The following is a 25,782-nucleotide window of genomic DNA, read 5'->3' on the forward strand; positions in this document are numbered from 1 at the left end:
CTGGCAGCACAGAGCCCGACGCAGGGCTGGACCCCATGAACCACGAGATCATGACCCAAGCCGAAATTGGATGCAGGCGCTCCATATGGTAATTCTATTTTTGATTTTTTGAGGAACCCTCATATGGTTTTCCACAGTGGCTGCACCAATTTACATTCCTACCAGCAGTAGGCAGTGGTTCCTTTTTCTCCACATCCTCATCAATGCTTATTATTCATCTTTTTGATACTAGCCATTCTCACAGATAGGATGTGATATCTCATTCTGGTTTTGATTGGCATTTTCCTGATGGTAAGTGATGTTGGGTGTCTTTTCATGTCTCTTGGCCATTTATATGTCTTCTTTGGAAAAATGTCTATTCAGGTCTTTTGCCGGCTTTTGAATTGGGTTATTTGTTTTTTTTAGTGTTAAGTTATATGTAAGTTGTTTATATGTTTTGGATAGTAATCTCTTCTCAGATATATCATTTGCAAATGTCTTCTTTTGTTAAGGAGGTTGCCTTTTTATTTCACTGATGGTTTCCTTTGGTGTGCAAAAGCTTTTTATTTTAGTGTAACTCCAGTAGTTTATTTGTGCTTCTGTTTTCTTTGCCTGAAGAGATAGATGTAGAAAAATGTTTCTAAGGCCAGTGTTGAAGAGATTACTACCTGTGCTCTCTTCTAGGATTTTTAGGATTTCAGATCTCACACTTAGGTCTTTAATCCATTTTGACTTTATTTTTGTGTGTAATATAAGAAAGTGGTCCAGTTTTCCCAGCACCAGTTATTAAAGAGACTGTCTTGGGGCATCTGGGTGGCTCAGTCAGTTAAGTGTCCGACTCTTGATTTTGGCTCAGGTCATGATCTCACAGTCGTGAGTTCTCTCTCTCTCTCTCTCTCTCTCTCTCTCTCTCTCTCTCTGCCCTTCCCCTTCTTGCACGTGCACACAAGATCTCTCTCTCAAAGTAAATAAACTTTAAATAAAAGAAAGACTGTCTTTCCCCCGTTGTATATTTTTGCCTCCTTTGTCAAAGATTAATTAACCATATAAGCAGGGGTTTCTTCCTGGGCTCTCTCTTCTGTTCCTTTGATCTATGTGTCTTTGTGCCACTACCACACTATTTTGATTACTATAGCTTTGTAGTGTATCTTGTGGGATTGTGATACCTCCAGCTTTATTGTTACTGGTTTTGAATTTAATTCCACTCTGGTCAGAGAACATACTCTTCGGTATTCCAGTCTTTTGAAACTTTTTTCATAACCCCTGGATACAGTTATTTTGATGGATTTTGCATGGGTATTTGGAGAAAAAAAATGTGTGTTCTATAGTTGGGTGCAGTGATGATCTATAAGTTTCATTTTAGTTAAAATGGTTAATTTTAAGGGTTCAGAGTCTGTATTGTTTCACTGATTTTTTTTTTTTATGGTCGAATTGTTTCACCAACTAAGAGAGGTGTGTTAAAATCTCTAACTCTGTAGTTTTGTCCATCTCTCAGTTTCTGTTTTTGCTTCTTGTGTTTTGTAGCCTTTGTTAGATACATATGCGTTTGTAATTTTTACATCATTTTGCCATATTGACCCTTTTATTATGGCTCTCTCTGTCTTTAATAGTGTTCTGTTTGTTTTTGTTTCCAGTTTGTATTCAAATTCCAGTTAATTAGCATCAAGTGTAATATTCATTTCAGGTGTAGAATTTAGTGGATCCTCATTTACATACAACACATGCAACACCCAGTGCTGATCACAAGTGCCCTCCTTCATACCCATCACCCATCTAAGGCATCCCTTTGCCCACCTCCCCTCCAGCAACCCTCAGTTTGCTTGCTCTCTAGAGGTGAGAGTCTCTTACGGTTTGCTTCCCTCTTTTTTTTTCCTTCCCCTTTGTTCATCTGTTATGCTTCTTAAAATTCCACATGTGAGGGAAGTCATACAGTAGTTGTCTTTTTCTGATTTATTTCACTTAGTATAATACACTCTACCTCCATCCACTTCTATTTCGTAGAGTCTCTTTTTATCGGATACTAGTTTAGCCACTCAATCTTTCTTAGGCTTTGCATGATATATTTGTATGTCTTTTATTTTTTTTAACGATGCGTATTTAGAATAGGTGTCTTGTTGACAGTGTATAGTTGGATCTTTTCTTTTTATGTTAAATGCCAACATCTGCCTTCCGATTTTGGGGTAGTACATTCACACACAGTGTAGTTATTAATACGGGTGTGTTTACATTCATCATCGTGCCTTTGGATCTTCTCTCTTTGCTCATCTGTTTGTCGTTTTCTGTAATATTTTGGGCAGATTAAATAATTTTTGGTGTTTTTGCTGTAATGCCTCTCATGACTTCTGGCTGCTGCTTTTTTAGTCCAGGCCCTGGGGTCTTTGCTACGTCTGCATAGTCAAGAGATCTGCCAAAGATGTGGGTAGGGTTTATAGTCCTAGTTAGGGACGGACCCTCTGTGGATCCCTTACCTTTGGTTTTTCTCCCCTAAATTTCCAGTGGTGTTTCCGACCTTGGGTTGTGACCTTTGACACTTCAAACTGTGTTTGGGTTAAGTAATAGCACTGAGTCAACAGAGAATCAAACTCACAAATCTTACCCTGTGCCATTAATGGTGAGCCAGGGATTTGGGAAAAACTTAGATTAATCTTACTTCTGTGGCTTTCTGGCTTCCAGGATTTCCACCCTAAACTTCCTGTTCCCCAGCCCTGAACAGTTTTGGCTTTTTCTTGCCAGATCTGGAAGGGGGGTTAGTTTGGGAAGCACTCTAATGCAAAAGAAATCTTTAAAAGTTGTGCACAGTTCTCATGCCCACTTGTAATCTCTCCCTCTCTCCCCTTCTTCATGTCCCACACCCGTCCCCAAGCAACTACTGGTCTACTTTCTGTCACTCTACAGGACTTTTTTTTAATTAAAAAAAAATTTTTAATGCTTAATTTTGAGACACAGAGAGACAGACACAGAGTGCAAGCAGGGGAGGGGCAAAGAGAGAGGGAGGCCCAGAATCTGAAGCAGGCTCCAGGCTCTGAGCTGTCAGCACAGAGCCCGATGCGGGGCTCGAACTGACGAACCGTGAGATTGTGATCGGAGCCAAAGTCAGACCCTTAACCAACTGAGCCACCCAGGGGCCCCTAAAACTTTTTTTAAATCATATGGTGTTTTTTCTTTCCCTTGGCTGTCTTATTTTACTCAGTATAGGTTGAGATTCACCCGTGTTGCATCTATCCATAGTTCATTCCTTTTTATTGCTAAGTAGTATTCCAGTGTGAATATACTACGATTTGTTTATTCATTCACCTGCTGACGGATTTGTCCAGCTTTGGGCTATTACGAGTGAAGATGCTGAATATTCTTATATATGTGTGTGTATTAGCATACACCTTCATTTTCCTTAGGCAAGAATAACACATGGAATGGTTGGATCTTGTGGTTGGCATATGTGTGTTACTTTTTATTCATTTTTTTTCCACTGGCGCATATTTAAGTCTATAAATACATTTTTATTTTTATTTTCATTTTTTTAAATTTTTTTACATTTTATTTATTTTTGAGAAACAGAATGAGACAAAGCGCGAGTGGGGGAGGAGCAGAGAGAGAAGGAGACACAGAATCTGAAGCAGGCTCCAGGCTCTGAGCAAGCGGTCAGCACAGAGCCTGATGCGGGGCTCAAACCCACAAACTGTGAGATCATGACCTGAGCCGAAGTCAGACGCTCAACCGACTGAGCCACCCAGGCGCCCCTATGAATACATTTTTAAAATAGGTTTTATTTTTCACGTAACTTTTAGGTTCACAGCAAAATTGAGCAGAAGATACAGAGAGTTCCTCTAGGCTACACCCACGTGCAGGCACACACACAGCCTTCCCTGTCAACATTTGATACTAGAGTGGTACTTTTGTTGCAGTCGATGAACCCACCGGGATACATCATCATCGCCCAGTGTCTATACTTCAGAGTTTGCTCGTGCCGTTGTACATTGTAGGAGTTTGTACAAATTTATAGTGGTATGTATCTACCATTACGGTATGATCCAGAACAGATTGCCTTAAAATTCTCCGTGCTCTACCTGTTCATTCCCCCTCCCCTCTAAACACTGTCAACTAGCGATGCTTTTGTCTCCATAGATTTGCCTTTCCCAGGACGTCAGGTGGAATCTTAGAGCTTTCAGCTGTTTCAGATTCACTTCTTTCACTTAGCAATGTGCATTTAAAGTTCCCTCAGGGCTTGATAGCTCTGTTCTTTTTAGCACTGGACGATAGTCCATTGTCTGGATGTACCACAGTTTATTCATCCATTCAGCTTGATGGCTTCCAAGTTTTGACTTGGATATGAATATGAATAAAGCTGCCGCAAACATCTGTGTGATGATTTTTGTGTGGACGTAACGTTTTCCACTCATCTGGTAAGTACCAAGGTGCACTATTTACTTTTGTGGCTTTATAAGAAACTTTCCGGGGCGCCTGGGTGGCGCAGTCGGTTGGGCGTCCGACTTCAGCCAGGTCACGATCTCGCGGCCCGTGAGTTCGAGCCCCGCGTCGGGCTCTGGGCTGATGGCTCAGAGCCTGGAGCCTGCTTCCGATTCTGTGTCTCCCTCTCTCTCTGCCCCTCCCCCGTTCATGCTCTGTCTCTCTCTGTCCCCAAAATAAATAAACGTTGAAAAAAAAATTAAAAAAAAAAAGTTAGACGTGGGGCGCCTGGGTGGCTCAGTTGGTTAAGCGTCCGACTTCAGCCAGGTCACGATCTCGCGGTCCGTGAGTTCGAGCCCCGCGTCAGGCTCTGGGCTGATGGCTCGGAGCCTGGAGCCTGTTTCCGATTCTGTGTCTCCCTCTCTCTCTGCCCCTCCCCCGTTCATGCTCTGTCTCTCTCTGTCCCAAAAATAAATAAAAAACATTGAGAAAAAGAAAAAAAAACTGCCAGACTATCTTCCAAAGTGGCCATACCATTTTGCATTTTCAGCAGCAGTGAATTGAGGCTTCCAGTTATATACTCACCGGCAGTGGTGTTGACCTTTGGGATTTGGGCCATCCTAATAGGTGTAGTGCAATCTCATTTTGATTTGCAGTTCACTAAGGACATGTGATGTTGAACACCTTTTCGGAGGCCTGTTTGCTATTAGTATATTTTCTTCGGTGATGTGTCTGTTCAGGGCTTTTGTCCATATTTTAAACACATTGTTTTCTTATTGTTGGCTTTGAAGAGTTCCTTTGCCACATACATTTTTTACAAACATTTTCTCCCTGACTCCCCTTATTCTCTTGACGCGGCTTTCACGGAGCAGAAACTTCATTTAGGAGTTTGCTAGTTTTGCGTTTACGTTAAGGTCTGTGCTTTGAGTTCATGTTTGCAAAAAGCTTAAACTCTCCATATGGATTTTTTTTTTTCGCATGTGAATGTCCAGTTGTTGCTTCTTTGTATTGCCTTTACCCCGTTGTCAAAGATCGGCTTATTATATTTGCTTGAGCCCTATTTCTCACGTCTTTATTCCACTCCATTGGTCCATTTCTTCTGTCGCCAATTCTACACCATCTTGAATACTGCAGCTCTATAGAATAGGTATAGGTGTTGCCTAACGCGTCTTCCAACCTTGTAATTCTCCTTCAATACTGTGTTGGCTCTTCTGGGTCTTTTGCGTTTCCGTAGAAACTTTTAAATCCATTTGTCGATATCCACCAGATGTCTCGCTGGGATTTTGATCGGGACTGTGAAGGACTGACATCTTGACAGTCTTGGGGCTTTTTATCCCTGAACATAGACTCTTAGGGGGTGCTAATGTAAATGGTAATGCTGTCGTAATTTCCAATTCCACTTGTCCATTGCTTGTGTATAAGGGAGCAATATACTTTTCTGTATCAATTTTGTGTTCTGCATCCTTGCTATAATTGTTTATTAGTTCCAGGAGGTTTTTTGATTGATTCTTTGGGGGTTTCTACATAGACAATCACATCATTCACCAACAACGTTTTATTTCTTCCTTTGCAATCTGTACCCATTTGCGTTAGCTGGGACTTACAGTACAGTGTTGAAAAGGAGTGCTAAGAGATTCCTGATTTTAGCGGGAAGGTTTTATGTGTCTCACAAAGATACTAGTTAGATGTCCTTTCTCCAGTTGAGGAATTTCTTCTATATTCCTGGTTTGCTTGAGAGTTTTTATTATGAACAAGTATTGGATTTTATCAAATGCTTTTTCTCTGTATCTTTTGATGGTCTTATGTGATTTTTCTGTAGTTTTTTTCATGTAATGGATTAATTTTCCAGGGTTGAACCTTTCTTACATGCCTAGTATGCTTGACCACAGCATCTAATTCTTTTTATGCATTGTTGCATTTGACTTGCTAATATTTTTGGAGGATCTTTGGCGTTGATGAAATATATTAGTCTGTAGTTTTCCTGTAATATCTTTTTGTCTGGTTTTGGTATTAAGGTAACGATGGCCTCATAGAATGAGCGAGGAAATATTCTCATTGCTTTTGTGCTCTGAAAGCTATTGTAAAGAAGTAATATAATGCCTTTCTTAAACGTTTGGTAGAATTCACAAGTGAACACATCTGGGCCTGGTGCTGTTTCAAAAGATTAATGATTCAGCTTCCTTAATAGATACAGGCCTAGGGCCCCTGGGTGGCTCAGTCGGTTAAGTGTCCGACTCTTGGTTTGGGCTCAGGTCATGATCTCACAGTTGGTGAGATTGAGCCCTGCATCAGGCTCTGTGCTGGCAGTGCGGAGCCTGGTTGGGATTCTCTCTCTGCCCCTCCCCTGTTCGTGCACGCTCTCGGACTCTCTTTCTCTCAAAAAAAGTAAACTTAAAAAAAATACAGATGTAGGCCTATTTAGATTGTTTCTTCTTGTATGAGTTTTAGCAGATTGTGTCTTTCAAAGAATTGTTCCATCTCATCTAGATTATTAAATTTGTGGGCCTGGAGTTATTCATGGTATCCATTTGTTATTCCTTTCGTGTCCATAGTATCTGTATTGATGTCTCCTTTTTCTTTCCATTTTATGGAGCTATAATTGACATACAGTACCATAAAATTTTTTTTTAATTTTTTTTCAACGTTTTATTTATTTATTTATTTTTGGGACAGAGAGAGACAGAGCATGAACGGGGGAGGGGCAGAGAGAGAGGGAGACACAGAATCGGAAACAGGCTCCAGGCTCTGAGCCGTCAGCCCAGAGCCCGACGCGGGGCTCGAACTCACGGACCGCGAGATCGTGACCTGGCTGAGGTCGGACGCTTAACCGACTGCGCCACCCAGGCGCCCCAGTACCATAAAATTTTAAGGTGTACATCATAATGACTTGACTTAATATTACAAAATGATTACCATAGTAAGTTTAGTTAAAATCCATTACCTGTTAGAGGTTTTTTAAAAATGGGTTTTTTCGGGGCGCCTGGGTGGCGCAGTCGGTTAAGCGTCCGACCTCAGCCAGGTCACGATCTCGCGGTCCGTGAGTTCGAGCCCCGCGTCGGGCTCTGGGCTGACGGCTCAGAGCCTGGAGCCTGTTTCCGATTCTGTGTCTCCCTCTCTCTCTGCCCCTCCCCCGTTCATGCTCTGTCTCTCTCTGTCCCAAAAATAAATGTTGAAAAAAAAAATTTGAAAAAAAAATGGGTTTTTTCCCTTGTGATGAAAACTTTTAGGGTTTATGCTTTTAGCAACCTTCAGATAGGTCACATAAGCAGTGTTAACAATATTCACCATTCCATCGCCAGTACTTATTTGCCTTATCATTGGAACTTTGAGCCTTTTGGTCCCTTTCATCCAGTCCCTCCATCCCTGGTAACCACAAATTCGATCTCTTCCTCTGAGTTGTTTTTACATCTACCTACAAGAGAGATCATACGGTATTTGTCTTTTCCTGACTTATTTCACTTAGCATAATGCCCTTGAGGTCCATCTGTGTTGTCATAATGGCAAGATTTCATTCTTTTTTATGGCTGAATAATATCCTCCCCCCCCCTTATACACGACCCGGTTTCTTTATGCATTCATCCATCGATGGACCCTTGTTTCCACGTATTCGCTATTGTAAATGCTGCTGCAGCGAACATGGTGCAGATCTCTCCGACAGGCTGATTTTGTTTTCTTCAGATATATGCCCAGAACTGGAATTGCGAGGTCCTGTGGTAGTTCTGTTTTAGATGTTTTGAGGACCCTCCCTACTGTTTTCTGTACTGGCTGCGCCAGTTTACAATCCCAACAACAGTGCACAAGGATTCCCTTTCCTCCACATCCTCACCAGCACTTCTTATCTCTCGTCTTTTTGATGCCAGGAATTCTAACGGGCATGAGGTCGTATCTCCTTGTGGTTTTGATTTGCATTTCACTAGCGGCGAGCGATACCGGACATCTTTTCACATATAGGTTTCTCCTGCTCTCTGAACATAGAGGGTTCCTATGAAGTCTTCTGTGAGCCAAAATGGCTTAAAGAAGCAATTACCGGGACGCCCGGGTGGCTCGGTTGGTTGGGCATCCGACTCTTGATTTTGACTCAGGTTATGATGTCACAGTTGTGAGATCAAGCCCCGCGTCCGGCTCTGTACTGAGCGTGGAGCCTGCTTAAGATCCTTTTTCTCCCTCTCCCTTTGCCCCTCCCTCTGCTCACATGCTCCCTCTCTCTCTCTCTCTCTCTCTCTCTCTCTCTCAAAAAAAAAAAAACCAAAAAAAAAAAAACCAAAAAAAAAAAACAGTTACCAGTCACTTATATGGAACATTTTTGACTGTTTTGACTGTTCCCAGACCCAGAAATGACCTCTACCTCTCTCTTAGGCCTTCTGCTACCTAGGACACATCTTGCTCGTGGGTGCACAGATGAAGCACAGGTGCTCCCAGCCACGGTTAAGGCTATAGTGGCTTCGGCACCGAGATGCTGCCTTCGGTTCCAGAGCTTAGCCGTTGGCCCCTTGGGGCGCGCGCTGCCTCTGTCACGGCTCACCGCAAAACAAAAGCTAAATGCTCTTTTCACTTTTCACCTTTTCTCATAAAAGTGAAAACGCTCTTCGGATTTCTTGTGGTTTAGCAAATGCCAGGACTCACGTACGTTCTTTGTGAAAGTTAAGCGGTGTAACACACGCTTTCAAAAAGCAGGTGGTGCCTTGGGGCGCCCCGGGTGGCTCAGTCGATTGAGCGTCCGCCTTCGGCTCAGGTCACGATCTCGCGGTTCGTGAGTTCGAGCCCCGCGTCGGGCTCTGTGCTGACAGCTCAGAGCCTGGAGCCTGCTTCGGATTCTGTGCCTCCCTCTGTCTCTGCCCCTTCCCTGTTCATGCTCTCTCTCTGTCTCTCAAAAATGAATAAAGTTAAAAAAAAAAAAAAAAGTGGTGCCTCTAACTGTTGGCTTTTTGAGTACAGGTGTACCTCTCTCCAGGTGGGTTTTTATGCTCCTGGTATTTGTGTGGTTTTTACAAATTGAAGGTTTGTAGCAACCCTGCATCAAGTCTGTTAGCACTGTGTCTCTTTTTTATTATTTTTAAAAGCTTTTTAATGTTTATTTTGAGAGAGCACATGAGAGTGTGCAAACGGGGGAGAGTCAGAGAGAGAGGGAGCGAGAGAATCCCAAGCACAGAGCCCGATGTGTGGCTTGATCCACACATCCCAAGACCGAGAGCTCAGGACCTGAGCCGAAACCAAGAGTCCCGATACTTAACTGACTGAGCCACCGGGCACCCCAGCACTATTTTTCCAACAGCCTTTACTCATTTCATTTCTCTGTGTCATATTTTGGTAATTCTCACAATGTTTCAAACTTTGTCATGATTATGCCTTATTCCTTATCTTTGGAGGAAAGTGTTTCATCTGATTTTAGAATGTTAAGTCAACCTGTCATTCTTGAAACAATCACCAGCTCATGATTTTGTGCCCTTCTTATACATTGTTGGGTTTATTTGGCCTAACTTTGTAACCGCGATCCTGAAAGATACTGGTCTGTAGTTGTCTTTTCTTGTAATGTCTGTGTCTGATTTTGGTGTCAGGGTGATGTTGGCCGGATGAAGTACATTAGGAAGTAGTCAGTCGTAAACACTTCGCTGGAAGAGTTTGTATGTCATTAGTATTATTTCTTCCTTAAAGGTTTGGTAAACTTTCTACATGAAGCCACGTGGGCTCTGAGTTTTCTTTGTGGAAAGGTTTTAAAATACGAATTTATTTCATTTCTTTGATACAGGGCTATTCAGATATCTTCTTAGATCAGCCTTGTTTTCTCTTTCAAGAAATTTGTCCTATTTCACTTTAATTTTTTAATTTATTGGCATAAAGTTTATAATATTCTCTTTCAAAAAAATTAATGTTTATTTTTGAGAGAGAGAGAGAGAGAGGGAGACACAGCATCTGAAGCAGACTCCAGGCTCCGAGCTGTCAGCACAGAGCCTGACATGGGGCTCAAACTCTGACCATGAGATCAGGACCTGAGCCAAAGTCAAGACGCTTAACTGACTGAGCCACCCAGGCGCCCCTCTTGCCTTTTAATTGTATGTAGAATCTGTGTACCAATCTGATAGTCTGCTTTCATTTAATTTTGGTATGTACCGAGAAGCGAATTTGCTGGATGATCTTGGGTATTGGTAGGTTTTTGGAACAATCACCAAACTGTTTCTGTGGTGGCTGCATTGTTTTACGTTCCCACCAACAGCACACGGGATTCCAGTTTCTCCTCATCCTGACCAGTACTTTGTTTTCAAAATGGCTTCTTTTGTTTCCATATAGTTGCCATACAGTGTTACTTTAGTTTAGGGTGTGCAACATAGTGGTTCAATTTCTCTGTACCTTATGCCGGGCTCACCACAAGTGTAACCTCCGTCTGTCAACCCACAACACCATTATGATATTGTTGGCTGTGTTCACTATGCTGTGCCTTTTATTCCCATGACTTACTCATTCCATAACTGGAAGCCTAGATCTCCCACTCCCCTTCACCCATTTTGCCCAACCCCCTACCCCCTCCTCTCTGGCAACCATCAGTTTGTTCTCTATGTTTAAGGTCTGATTCTACTTTTTATTTTTTAGATTCCACATATGATGGAAATCATATGGTGTTTGACTTATTTCACTCAGCCTAATACCCTCTCTGTCCATCCATGTTGTTGCAGATGGCACGATCTCATCCTTCTTTATGTCTGCATAATATTCCACTGTGTATATACCCATTTTCCTTATCTAGTTATCTATTGATGGACACTTAGGTTGCTTCCATATCATGCCTATTATAAATAAGGCTGCAGTAAACCTGGGGGGGGGCACCTTTTCAAATTAGTGTTTTCATGTTCTTTAGGTAAACACCCCATGGTGGAATTATTGGGTGATATTTCTGTTTTTAATTTTTTGAGGAACCTCCATACTGTTTTCCATAGTGGCTGCATCAGTTTACATTCATTCTGGGTTTATTTGTTAGGTTTGTTTTCTGATAGTGCCCATCCTGGTGGGTGTGAGGTGGTATCCTGTTGTGGTTTTCATTTGCATTTCCTTAACAGTCAGTGATGAGCATCTTTTTATGAGCCTATTGGCCATGTGTTTATCATCTCTGCAGAAATATGTGTTCACGTATTTTGCCAATTTTGGGGGGTTTGTGTTGTTTTATAGGAGATACTTATACACTCTATATTAACCCCTTATCAGAAACATGATTTGAAAATATTTTCTCCCATTCCTGGGTTGCCTTTTCACTCCAGTATTTGCATCCTTTGATTTGTGGAAGTTTTTTATTTTGATACAGTCTCGTGTATCTCTTTTTACTTTTCCTGCTCATGCTTTGAGCAAGTAATCACATGATCCCATAACAGGAAGCTTTTCCCCTTTTTTCTTCTAAGAGTTTTACAGTTTTAGCTGTTTAGGGCTTCGGTGCATTTTGAATTGGTTTTTGAAAGATGTAAGGTAAGAGCCCAACTTGATTCTTTTGCAACGACATGGGGATTTCCTAGCACCACCTGTTGGAAAGATGTCCTTTCCCTGTTGAGTGGTCTTGGAACCCTTGCTGAAATCCTTTTGACCATATATATGAGTGTTGATTTCTAGGTTTCCTATTTTATTCTGTTGGTCTCTATATTTGTAATTGATTTTTATTTCATATCATTCATTGTTAGTGCATAGAAATAAAATCTCACAAAAATTAGTTGTGTCTGCAACTTGGCTGAATTTGCTTATTGCTTCTTAAGCATTTTCTTTGTGGAATCTTAAGGGTTTTCCACAAATAAAATCATAATATGTGTCAGCATTTTTACTTCTTTCCAATTTGGGTGCCTTTTTTTCTTGCCTCATTTCTCTGACTCAGACATTCAGTACTGTGTTTAATAGACATGGCAAAAGCAGTCATCCTTACCTTGTTCCTGCTGATGGAGGGAAAGTTTTCAGTCTTCGACCATTGAATATAATGTTTGCCGTGGGCTTTTCACATATGGCCTTTATTTTGTTGAGATATTTTCCTTTTATTCCTGGTTTGATAAGTGTTTTTATCATGCAAGTTTATTCAGTTTTGTACGTTGCTCTTACTGAACTGAGATGATCATGTATTCTTTTCTTCATTGTGTTGTGGTATATTACATTGGTTGATTTTCTATGTTGAGCCATCTTTGCGTTGTAAGAATAATTCCCCCTTGGTCATGGTGTATAAGCCTTTTATTTTGCTATTGAATTGTTTTGTTGAGGATGTTTGCATCAGTGTTCATCAGGGATATTGGCACTTAGGTTTTCTTTTCCTTTAGTATCTCTGTCTGCCTTTGGAATCAAGGTAATGCTTGCCTTCTAGAATGAATTTGGGGCTGTTCCCTACATGTTAATTCTTCTTTAAATATTTGGGTGAATTTTCCAATGGAGCCATCTGGTTCTAAGCTTTCCCGTGTTCATTCTTCTTTGTAATTACTTTTGTAGTTTAGATTTCTGTTCATGATTCTGTCTTGGTAGTTTGAGGGTTTCTGGGCATTTGTCCATTTCATCTAGGTTATTTTTTTACATATACTCTTTCATAGTATTCTTTTTTTTTTTTTTTAATTTTTTTTTTCAACGTTTATTTATTTTTGGGACAGAGAGAGACAGAGCATGAACAGGGGAGGGGCAGAGAGAGGGAGACACAGAATCGGAAATAGGCTCCAGGCTCTGAGCCATCAGCCCAGAGCCTGACGCGGGGCCCGAACCCACGGACTGCGAGATCGTGACCTGGCTGAAGTCGGACGCTCAACCGACTGCGCCACCCAGGCGCCCCCATAGTATTCTTTTAAAGTCCTTTATATTTCTATAAAATCATTTGTAATACCCCCCTTTCTCTTGATTTTGGTAAATGTATTAGCAAAGGTATGTGGTCATGGTCCTGGACTTTTCCTTGTTGAAAAGTTTATTGTTACTGATTTGATCTCCTTACTAGTTACAGGTCCATCAGATGTTGTGTTTTTCTCATTTAGTAATGGTAGGCGTTTTCCTAGGAATTTACCCATTTCATTTAGCTTATCCAATTTGCTTGCCTACAAATATTCATAGCTTTTTCTTAGAGTCCTTTTATTTCTGTAGGGCCAGTAAGATTGTCCCACTTTCATTTCTGATTCTAGCTGAGTCTTCTACTTTTCTTAGTTAATGAAGCTAAACCTTTGTCCATTTTGATCTTTTTTGAAGACCAACTCTCTAATTTTTCTCTTTGTTTCCTTCTTTCTGTTAGCTGTGAGTTTAGTTTGATCTTTTTCCAATTCTTTAAGTTGTAAAGACAAGATTTCTTTTTTTTTTTTCAATGTTTATTTATTTTTGGGACAGAGAGAGACAGAGCATGAACGGGGGAGGGGCAGAGAGAGAGGGAGACACAGAATTGGAAACAGGCTCCAGGCTCTGAGCCATCAGCCCAGAGCCCGACGCGGGGCTCGAACTCACGGACCGCGAGATCATGACCTGGCTGAAGTCGGACGCTTAACCGACTGCGCCACCCAGGCGCCCCAAGATTTCTTTTTTAATGTATGCATTTGTAGCTATGATTTTCCCTTCTAGCACTGCTTTACCTACAGATCTCATCAGTTTTGATATGCTGTGTTTTTGTTTTCATTTGTCTCTAGGTATTTTCTTATTTCCCTTTTGATTTCTTCTTTGATCTATTTTATGTTAATTTCTACTTAGTTGTGGGTTTTCCTGTTTTCCGCCATTGTCTTGCATTGTGACTGGAAAAGTAGTTTGTATGACTTAACATAGGCCCCGTTGATGTATAATTATAATGTTCTAGTCTTCTGTCTCCTTATTGGTGATCTTTTCAGTTGTTTTGTCCATTATTAAAAGTGTGTATTGAAGCCTCCTAATGTTATTGCAGAGCTATTTCTTTTGATTCTCAGTGTTTGCCTCCTATTTTAGAGCTCTGATGTTTGGTGCATGTGTGTTTGTAATTGTTAGGTCTTCTTAGTGTGTTAATACTTTTATCATTTTACAGTGACTTGTAGTCATTTTTTACTTAAAGTCTTTTTTTTTTTTTTTTTTTTTTCCCCCTGTTATTAGTACAGCCATCCCTGCTCTCTTTTGGTTACTTTTGGCCTGGAATATCTTGTTTCATCCTTTGACGTTTTACCTGTGCACATCCTTAGATTTCAGGCGAGTCTGTTACAGGCAGCATATAGTTGGGTCATGTGTTCTGAAGCCATTCTGTCAAGCTGTCTTTCAATAGGGGATTTTAATCTTCATGTCTTACAGCTTTGTTTGTTGTTCATTTCCTTCCCTACTCTTTTTGTGTTATTTGTAGTTGATGCATTTTGATTCTTTTTTTGGGTGTACGTTCTTTAGGACGTTTATGTAAACACCATGGTAACCACAAAAAAAAAAAAAATACCTAGGGGCTCCTGAGTGGCTCAGGTCATGATCTCACAGTCCGTGGGTTCGAGCCCCACGTTGGGCTCTGTGCTGACAGCTCGGAGCCTGCTTCAGATTCTGTGTCTCCCTCTCTCTGACCCTCCCCCGTTCATGCTCTGTCTCTCTCTGTCTCAAAAATAAACATTAAAAAAAAATTTTTTTAAATACCTAAAGTTATTAAAACAATCTATTTTAAACTGCTAAGAGCTTAACTTCAACCACGTACAAAAACACTTTTTACAACTTCTCCCTTCCCTTAATATTATTGCTATCAAAAAGTATATTGTGTACCCATAGGATTTTAAAGACAGTAACAGAATTAAAAGTGAAGTTAGGAACCGAAATTATACAGGTTTTGTCTTTTAAATGTTTGAGAGAAAGATTGCCAGTGGAGGAAGGGCAGAGGGAAAGGAGAGAGAGCCCCATGACTCCGAGATCATGACCTGAGCTGAAGTCAAGAGTCGGATGCTTAACCCACTGAGCCACCCAGGCACCCCTAAAATTATACAGGTTTTTAAATGTCGCCATATATTACCTTTAGCAGAGAACTTCATTTCTTTATAACTTGCAAATATTGTCCAGTACCCTCCCAAACACTCTCGTAGTGTTTCTTGTAGGTCAAGTCTAATGGAAACGAACTCCCACAGATTTTGTTCGTCTCGGAACGTCTGTTTCTCCCACATTTTTGAAAGACAATTTTACTGGAAATATGTTCAGTTGTCTGATTTTTTTCCCTTCATTAATTTACGTACATCATCCTACTGTCTTTTGACCTGCTAGGTTTTTGTTGAGAAATCCGCTCGCGATCTTATGGAGGATCCGTTCTATGTGACAGACTGCCCTCTGCTTGCTCCTTTCTAGATACTTGACTTTGCACAGTTTGGTCTTAGTGTATTTTAATGTGGGTCTTTTGGAGTTTATCCTGTGGAAGTTTTGGAGTTTCTGGACACTATTACTTCAAATTAGTTCTCTACCCCCTTTTCGTATCCCCTGGGACTCATACAGTTCATCCCCTTGTCAGCTTGAAGTCCCTTCAGCCCTGTTCATTTTTTCCTTTTGCTTTTTCAACTTGATGATTTCCTGTGACCTGGCTTCCAAGTTCATGGAGTCTTCTGCCTGTTCAAGGCTGCTGTTGAACTCTCAGTGAAGTTTTCAGTTTTGTTACTGCATTTTGTTCAGGTTCAGAATTGTGTTCGGGTGTCATTTTCCTGATTTTATGTCGTTATCTTGTCATGTCAGTATTTCTTAGTTTTTTGGAGCATATTTAAAGTTTTTAAAGTCTTTGTCAAGTCAATTAGAGTCCTGTTTCTGCAGGTTTGGTTTTTTAGAGATACTTACTCTCCTTTGCATGAGGTGAGTTTCTTTGTTTGCCTTGTGATCTTTTGTTGAAAATTAAGCCTGTGGGGTCGGGGGACAGCCACCTCTCTGTGGACTGGCTGTGTGCAGAGGAAGACCTTCATTAGCTTGACATTTTTCTGGGGTGCATCTTCCCTGGACCCTGGTCTGTTCCATCATTCCTTCCCATCCCTCAGCACCCCCGCATGTGTGGCTGCTTTTGGACATGTTGATTTTTCCCACCTCTGCTTTTTTTCAGGATCTCAGGTTTTGATTATATTCCTCTGCCTGATCATTTCTTCCCCCCAGGTGCCCACAGGTCTGCAAACTCCATCACAGAACCGTGCCCCTCTTCCCACCAGTGCTCAGGCAGCAGCAGCCCCCAAATCAGTCAGAACATTGCCAGCACGGTCTGCTCTTTGCTTCCTGAGAGAGGAACCAGGAACCGGGCGGCCTCCTCCCAACCTCCCCACACACTCACCAGGAGGGGGTGGGGCGAGCAAAACCTCTCGGAAGTTTTGCAGTTTCCAGCACAGCTTTTATTTGGCTAAACGTTATCTTGGTTGCTGCTGCTTCTTAACTGGTTTTCCAAGTTCTCACAAAGTTATTTTTGTCTGTGGTGTTTTACTTGTCGTTCCTGGATGGAGCAGGGCTGGACCTTCCCACTCTGCCCTCCTGCTTATGTCACTTGCTCCTTTGGCCCTCTGAGTATATTTTGGACAGTCCTAAAGACTCTGGCATTGGCGTTACCCATCGTGGGCAGTTCATTTCTGCCATTTTATTTTATTCCCTCCAATCTAGGCCATATTTTTCCTGGGGGTTTTGTATGCTTTTATTTTTTTGTCGTTGTTGCAAATTGGGCATTAGAAAAAACATCTTTTGAGACCAGCTCTTGTCCAGGGAAGATCTTCACTAATGTGCAGGGTGCGTTCTGAACCCTAGGGTCTCCCCAGGCATATTCTGAGCATGTGTCTTGCCTGAACCTACGTGTGTGGTTCTCAATTCCTTCATATACAAAGACTCGCAGAGACGGTCTCCCTAACTTTTTGAGGACAGAGCTGTTCTCTTGTAGTCCTTCACACAGAATCTCTGTTCCCAGCCTTCTGCAGGTCTCTAGTCCCCCAGCAGAGCCCAGATGGGTTAGACTATCACAAAGTCTGCTCTGTCCAGTTTGAAATAGGGAATTGGGCTCCTGGATCCTTCAGACAGCACCTTACCGTAAGCAAAACTGCCAGTACGTTTACAAGTAGCTGCGTACGGAGAACGCCCAAATGACCCCCAAGGAAAGACGCATGCTTAGAGAAGGGGCTCCTGGGTGGCTCAGTCGGCTGAGCATCTGACTTCAGCTCAGGTCATGATCTCACAGCTTGTGGGTTCAAGCCCCACGTCAGGCTCTGTGCTGACAGCTCAGAGCCTGGAGCCTGCTTCAGAGTCTGTGTTTTCCTCTGCACCCCACACCTGTGCACACATGCGCTCTCTCTCTCTCTCTCTCTCTTTCTCAAAAATAAATAAAACACCTGAGAAGACCTTAAGCCCTCACTCTGGGCTGATCCCAAATTTCCTTCCCTTTTAAATGTGTGGGTTTTTTTCCACTGGATATTCTGTTGTTTGCTGTAGACCTTTGTTTCTCAGATATTTTAGCTAGTCTCTGGTTTTTGTTTTTTTTTTTTAAATAAAAATGTTTCCTTTGCGGAACAAGGGCTTGGAGCTTCTTAATTCACCACCTTGCTGATGTCAGTCTCTCTGTCCCTGATTCTTTATTCTCTTTATCCCTTCAGGAGGCAGGAATCAAAACGAGAAGGAGACTCTTCACGAAGCAGGAGTAAGGTGCCTTTCATTGGGAGAGTTTTCATGTTGGCAAATCAAGAGACATATCGTGAGCAAATTCACCAAAGATCAAGACTCCAAGATAAATGTTCAAGGAAAGAGTTCTGAGTTCCCCGAACAGTGTGATTCCCCCTGTCAAGTGGGAGCAGGAATATGTATTCAGGCTTCCGTGGAAGACAGCTGTATCATGAACCTTATAGAGGATCATTCCAGTATTCTTGAAAATCAAGAATTTCTGGCTGGGAGAGTTCAGAATTCTTGGAGTAAAATATATCTCAGCGAAACACAGAATTACCAGAGAAGTTGTAAGCAGACTCAGATGAAAAACCAATTGTGTATATTTGCTCCATACGTTAACATCTTTAGTTGTATCTCACACCACCGTGATGGCGATAAACCTCACAACGAAGACTGCGGTAAAGACATCTTAAAGGTGTCCCCTCTGGTCCAGCAGACCTACCACTGTCGTCAGTGTGAGAAAGCATTCAACGATGGCCCCAGTCTTGAACTTCATCAGCAGGTACACTCGAGAAAGAAGTCCTCCGAGTACGGCGCACACGAGAAGGACGCCCGCTATAGCTCAGCTCTGCCCATTCCACAAAGTGTTTACACAGGAAAAAAACGCTATTGGTGTCACGAGTGTGGGAAGGGTTTCAGCCAGAGCTCAAACCTGCAGACTCATCAGAGAGTGCACACAGGGGAGAAGCCCTATTCGTGCCTTGAGTGTGGGAAGAGCTTTAACCAGACCTCCCATCTTTACGCCCATTTGCCCATTCACACAGGAGAGAAGCCCTACAGATGCGAAAGTTGTGGGAAGGGCTTCAGTCGTAGCACAGATCTTAACATTCACTGCAGAGTCCACACTGGAGAGAAACCTTACAAATGTGAGGTGTGCGGGAAGGGCTTCACCCAGAGATCACATCTTCAGGCCCACGAGAGAATCCACACCGGAGAGAAACCATATAAGTGTGGAGACTGTGGTAAACGCTTTAGTTGTAGCTCAAATCTCCATACCCACCAGAGAGTCCACACGGAAGAGAAACCGTATAAGTGTGATGAGTGTGGAAAGTGCTTCAGCTTGAGCTTTAACCTTCACAGCCATCAGCGGGTCCACACGGGAGAGAAACCATATAAATGCGAAGAGTGTGGGAAGGGTTTTAGTTCAGCCTCAAGTTTCCAGAGCCATCAAAGGGTTCACACCGGGGAGAAACCGTTTCGCTGCAACGTGTGTGGTAAAGGCTTCAGCCAGAGTTCCTATTTTCAAGCCCATCAGAGAGTCCACACTGGAGAAAAGCCATACAAATGCGAGGTGTGTGGGAAGCGCTTCAACTGGAGCTTGAACCTTCACAATCATCAGAGGGTCCACACAGGGGAGAAACCTTATAAATGCGAAGAGTGTGGAAAGGGCTTCAGTCAGGCCTCCAATCTTCAAGCTCATCAGAGTGTCCACACTGGGGAGAAACCATTCAAGTGTGATGCGTGCCAGAAGCGATTCAGTCAGGCCTCCCATCTTCAAGCCCATCAGAGAGTCCACACGGGAGAGAAGCCGTATAAGTGCGATACATGTGGCAAGGCCTTCAGCCAGAGGTCAAATCTTCAAGTCCATCAGATCATTCACACTGGAGAGAAACCGTTTAAATGTGAGGAGTGTGGGAAAGAATTTAGTTGGAGTGCTGGGCTCAGTGCCCATCAGAGGGTGCACACAGGAGAGAAACCTTACACATGTCAGCAGTGTGGTAAGGGCTTCAGTCAGGCCTCCCATTTTCACACACATCAGAGGGTCCACACTGGAGAAAGGCCATACATATGTGATGTCTGTTGTAAAGGCTTCAGCCAGAGATCACATCTTGTGTACCATCAGAGAGTCCACACTGGAGGAAATCTGTAGAAATGGGAGGTGTGGGGGGTGGCCTTCGGTCAGAGTTCACATCTTCCTCTCCATTGGAAAATCGACGCTAGTAATTGTAGAAAGGTTCCTTCAGAACTCAGAAGCCTCAAGGAATCTTCACATGCAAGCGGCTCTGTGAAGTGCTCTCTTTTAAGGACAGCTGGGTGCTGAATTCTTTGCGAATCAGATTTCACAGACGAGAGAAAACCTTTTCCATAAATACGGCCAGTGTTTGTGCCAGCATTCTGAATGTCCCAATTTTTCGAGATGCAACATAAAAGAACTTCAGAATTCACCCCAGTCTACCCAGGAAAAAGGCCTTATAAATGAAGATTAGGGGCAGGACTTTACCAAAAGTATAGTGATGGACAAGTAAAATGAATGTCAGTGGCAGTGTAACCTCCATGTAGGGAGGGATGTTTTTCACTACTTTACCTCTACTGTGTAGAAAAGTGCGCTTGGCTCATAAGAGATGCCCAGCAATTACCGGACAAAGTGGAGAAAATCTGTCATTAGGACAGATACAGTAAAACCTTGGTTTTATGTGTGCCATACGTGAGCATAATTCATTCCAGAAACATGCTTAATCCAAAGCAGTTGAATACCTAAGCCAATTTCGTCGTAAGAAATAACTCGGATGATTTGTTCCACAACCCAAAAATATTCGGATGAAAAGGATTACAATACTGTAATATAATACAAAATCATAAAATATAAGGAAAAATAAATTAACCTGCACTTACCTTTGAAAACCTTAGTGGCTGGTGTGAGGGAGACAAGAGAAAGGAGGGTTACTGTGTAGGATGACGGTCACTGTCACTAACGGAATCACTGCGATCTATTGGTTCAATGGACTCTTCTTCTGCACAGGGCCCTTGTATGTGGTCGCACGGATGTTGGCTACAGTACAGTATTAATAAACTCTTGTCATATACTGTATTTAATGTAACTGGCAAGAAGGCAGCAGAGGAAAGGGTCTCAATCTGTAGGCAGCATGACCTAGAATGAAGCAAAGCCTTCTTAAGCTTACTCTTGTATGGAAAAGCCAAGGACTGTCCATACGTGCTTTGAAGTGATAGAAATACACTAGTGCCTGTTGTGGGTACCTCCCAACGTTCTGAAAAATCACTGATTTCCGCCGAACACCACAGCCTGAGACTGAGCATCTGAGCATGGGAATCCTTCGGTGAGAGAGAGAGAACCATTGGCTCACTTGTGATCACGTGACATTGGGCATCACATACGACTCGTATTGCAAGACATCCCTCGTCTATCAAGTTAAAACACATTAGAAATGTTTGCCTGTCTTGTGGAACATTCGCAGAACAAGATACTCGCAGTCCAAGGTTTTACTGTATTTGAAAATTCTACTCCCCTACCCTGAATTCATAATAACATACTTCAAAGGAATCCTGCAAGTAGCCTTAATGAGATTAATTTCAGGAGATACTCAAGTACAGAAAATTACATAATACTGCCATCCATAATAATGCAAATTGGGATGGCACTGGTGAATGGCCCCCATCCCCAATCTGGCCCTGGTTCTTTGTAGTGTGTCAGCCCTGTTGTACAGTGTAATATTTAATGTTATTAATTTGTATTTTATAGACTGAAAAATACTGTTTTTAAGCAATCTAATAACATGATACAATTTATATGCTTGGGAATTTTGGACCCTAATCCATTAAGGTAGATTTCACTGTTAACTCTTTAAAAGTGTTGAGTAGTTACTAATGACAAAAAGTTTTTTAGTAAACTTGAATTGTTAATAATTGGTTTCTTCTCCTTTTTCCATTTAGGCTTAGGTCAGCTTGCCTTTTCTGTGCATAAGTCCCCCATCCAGACCTCTGTAGGCAGGGGCTTTAGCAGATTTCAAGTACATTAATTTTGTCACACCCCGCCCCCCACCAAAGGGAGTGTGGAGCAAGAAACCTGTTGAATTTTATTGAAATTTCATTAAATGTAACAATTTAGATGGATTACCATTTGCACAGCATTCAGCATTCAGTGCCTCTTGTTAGGAGCGAACACCATTAGCTGGTCAATATATAATACCCTTTGACCTGGCAATCATAACACTAGAGGCTTTGCTTAAAAGATTATAGGAAAAGTGGGAGTGGACACAGGATGCTTATACTTAATTTTATAAAAAAAAAATTCTTAGCAAAATATTGGAGTAAATATGTTCTAATGATATACAACTGCAAAAAAAAAGATAACGACCTTGATCTATAATGGCAGGTAGAGAACCATCTTTCATGAGAAAACTAGGTTAGCGCCCTCCCAGTATGTGTGGACCAACAAATATGTATACCTACAGATGTGCTTATGGATGGCTTTATCTCACCATATGTCACGGGAACCTGTTTACAGAGACGCATGAAAGGATGTTCATTGTTTCATTATTGGTTATAGCACAGTTTGCATTCATCAGGTGGGTTGACAAAACAGTTTATGGTTTATCTATTCAGTGCAATACTATGCAAAATCACATGAAAAATAAACTTATGGTTACTAACACTGGTAAATACCCAGGATATGCAAATAAGAGTGGCCAGAGTTTTGTAGGAGATAGATGCATGTCAATCTATTATGTCCCCTTTAAAAGTAATCAGATCATATTCATACCTCTAGATATACTGTGCTATGTATGTAGAATATTCTCATGTATACGTATGATACAATTACCTTTAAAAGGGGGGTATTATAGTAAAATTTTAACTTGTTTTGAGAGCATTTTAAAGCCTTTATTTTCAGTGTATTCTAAACATTCAGAAAAGATGCAAGAACAGAATTCCCATATATCCTTAGGTTATCGACTGTGATTACAGACCAAGCAGATCATTCAACTGTATAATACCTGAATTGAGAGGACCCACACAGCTTTGGTTCCTTGGGCATGTCTTTCCATCTCTGTGCCACTTCATACTGAAGGGACACTACGTGGAAGTTCAGAGTATCCTAACAAATATCAGCAGAAGTACTATGGCCTCGTCTAATCTACCCTCAGAAGTTACAGTGTTAATTCGAGGAGGCAGTTACAAAAACCCATCCAGGATCAAAAAGAGAGGGAGCACGGACTCCACCTTTTGATAAGAGGAGCGTCAAGGAATTTGCAAACGTGTCTTAAGATTACCATACTTGGTTATAATGTTTTCTAATCTACAGCTTATTCAAATTCCACAGTTGTCCCATAATATGTTTATAACAGTTTTTTTTTTTCTCTATTCCAGGATCTAATCTTAACACAGGTCGTTAAGTTGTCCTGTTCCTTTAATCTTTAAATCTGGATCAGCTCCACGGTATTTCTCTTTCATGAAATCAGTATCTTTGAAAAGTATGGGCTAGTTATTTTGTAGACTATCCCTAAATTTTGGTGTGATTTCTCATGATTAGATTCAAATCAGTGCGGCAAGCATGTTCCATGAATGACACATACTTCTCAGTGCATTAAACCAGGAAACATATTTATCAGTGATCCTAGTTTTGATCATTTGAATAAACTGACAACTTCAAGGTTTCTCCACTATAAAATTGCTGTTTTGCCTTTGATATTAATAACTAATTTGTGGGGAGATTTTTGCGTAACAACTACCTTATTACAATCTTTCACCTGCTAGTTTTATTGTTGATATCTTTGGTCTGAATCAGTTATTACTGTGATGATTGCAAAGCGATGGCTTTCTTGCTCCGTCATTCCTCTTATATTTAGCAATTGGCATTCCATCATTACAGGAGCTTTCCCTTCTTCCCTGTGTCTCTTTTCTATCTGTATGTGTCATCAATATGAACACTTGATTTCTGGTCTAATAGCATTTTGGATTTATCTTGTATACTGTCTGCTGCAGCCACAGATTCTACAAAGACCTGATTCCTTTGAGTGGAATGGTACTTAGAAACCAAGATCTGCGTGCTATGTGTTATCATTATTGGGGTATCAGTCCTTCTTGTATACGTATGTATGTGAAAAATGAAGATACCTTCAACTTCAAATAAGTATGTCTAGTCTGTCTCTATTCCATATTAACTTCTTTTGCAATAGTCGGAAATCAGTTCCCACTATCATCAATCTGTTTACTGATTATTCAGTCCTTTAATACACAGCAAGCAGTTTTGAGTTGCTAAACAATAGCATTGTGGGGGTAACTGGGTAGCTCGGTCAGTTGAGCATCCAACTCTTGATTTCAGTTCAGGTCATGATCCTACAGTCATGGGGTCATGCCCTGCATGAGGCTCTATGCTGAACATGGAGCCTGCTTAAGATTCTCTCTGTCCTTCTCCCCCACTCGTGCGTGCTCTCTCTCAAAAAATAAATAAAACAATAGCATTGCAAAAAATAAACCTGGCTGTGTTCAGGACTTGTTTACAAGAATTTTTCTCTTTAAACCAAGTATATAAAGTACTTTAAAAGTAACTTTGTCTATTTCTTTTTTGTTTCCATTCAATCTAGTTATATTATTCATTTGAAATAAAGTTAGATTCTTTTCTTTAATGTTTATATTCCCTTTCAAGCTCTCCGTATCTTGTGATTTACAAAAATTGGTAAATGAATTAAGTTCTGATGAAACTCTAGTTCCATAAGTACCCTAATATGTTTTTGTTTGTATTGATTTCCTTTTATTTAGACATATGGTTAGACTTATTTATTAAAGTTTTTGATTTACCTCCTTAGAAATATACAATAAGTACTTTTCATTTTTCATGAAATTAATCTTTATATTATATATTCCTTTGTGTAGATAGGCCACAGGAATGGGGAGGTTAAAATGCATGGTGGAAATTGGGTGGATTCACAGAAGTTTGGTGGTTTACAAATGGTTAAGTCTTTGTATTTTCTTTATATTTGAAATAATCCAGGATTAAAATAAAAAATATGTGTGTATATTTGTGTACACATATAAATATAAGTCTATACATCAATATATGAAAAGAGAACTAGTGAGTATAGACTTTTAGGGTCAGAGAAAGTTTACCAAACTCTGCAGTTGAAGTGCAGTTGTAGTTGCTCTGAGACTTGGACAATTTACTGGAAAAAAGCTGCCTGTTAATGAGGCATTCTTAATAACTACCATGAAATTTCAATGAAGAAAGTTGTCCCCGACCAAGGATTCTAACTCTTCCAAATTGTCTCTTTTCTCTCACATTCCTTGTACTAGTTACTAGACTTGGACATGGGGTAGGTATCTGTTGTTCATTTTCCCTTCCAAACCATTATCTCCATCTCCCCTCTGCCCATTAATTTGCACAAACTACCCACTGTTCCTTCATGCAGCTATCAACCAATCTTCATTCTTCTTGTTCCTTGATTTTATCTCCAGAACGAGTCCTGTTACCCTGCCACTACTCTTGTCACACTACTCGAAGATTATTATATCCACTTCCAAAAACCTGGACTCTCAGTTCTTTGACTGCTGTGCCACCAATGGTCTTGTCTTCCACATCACCTCAGCCCCTGACTCCAATGGTAACATCTTACTTACAAGGAAGTAACCACAAACCCTCTATAATCTCAAACATTCCAATCCAATCACCAACTCTCATTTTACCAGCCTATATCCTCTTTATTCTCATTTTAATAACTTTTAGAACTCACAAAGACCTAAAATTCATCACTCCTACTCCCTTTCACTCTCCCACCTTAATTTCCCCTATGTGTGGAAAGAAGATCAGACTTCCCTTAAATCCCAATGCCCAAAACTGTGTCTCATGTCAATCTCTAACAGCAAGGAATACTTCAAGAGTGTTTATGTTTTCCAGTCTATAGAAAGGCAGGGAAGAGAAAACTGGGTTAGGAATATATGCTAGATGACTCAATCTACAGTTTGTGGTCCAAATAGGCTGTGACTTAAGTATGTTTTTGCACACTAGCTCCAACCCCAATTTATTATCTTTCACGTAAGAGTCATATTGCAGTTCTAGTGAGAATAAGGCTATTATAGTAATAATGCCAACACTCAGGATTTTTA

At 41.1% G+C, this 25,782-nt stretch overlaps 1 protein-coding gene across 2 annotated transcripts in view; it reads left to right on the forward strand.

Annotated features, from left to right (window-relative positions):
* ZNF235 (zinc finger protein 235) overlaps window positions 1–24,230 on the forward strand; it is a 37,575-nt gene extending 13,345 nt beyond the window's left edge. For both annotated transcript variants that reach the window (XM_019819428.3, XM_019819427.3), the window contains exon 4: window positions 17,880–24,230. In XM_019819428.3, the coding sequence (XP_019674987.3) occupies window positions 17,880–19,816 (1,937 nt within the window). In that variant the 3' untranslated portion in view covers window positions 19,817–24,230. The remainder of the gene's footprint in view (window positions 1–17,879) is intronic.
* The last annotated feature ends 1,552 nt before the right edge of the window (window positions 24,231–25,782 follow it).

Source organism: Felis catus, chromosome E2, assembly GCF_018350175.1.
Source record: "Felis catus isolate Fca126 chromosome E2, F.catus_Fca126_mat1.0, whole genome shotgun sequence".
Classification (NCBI taxonomy): domain Eukaryota; kingdom Metazoa; phylum Chordata; class Mammalia; order Carnivora; family Felidae; genus Felis; species Felis catus.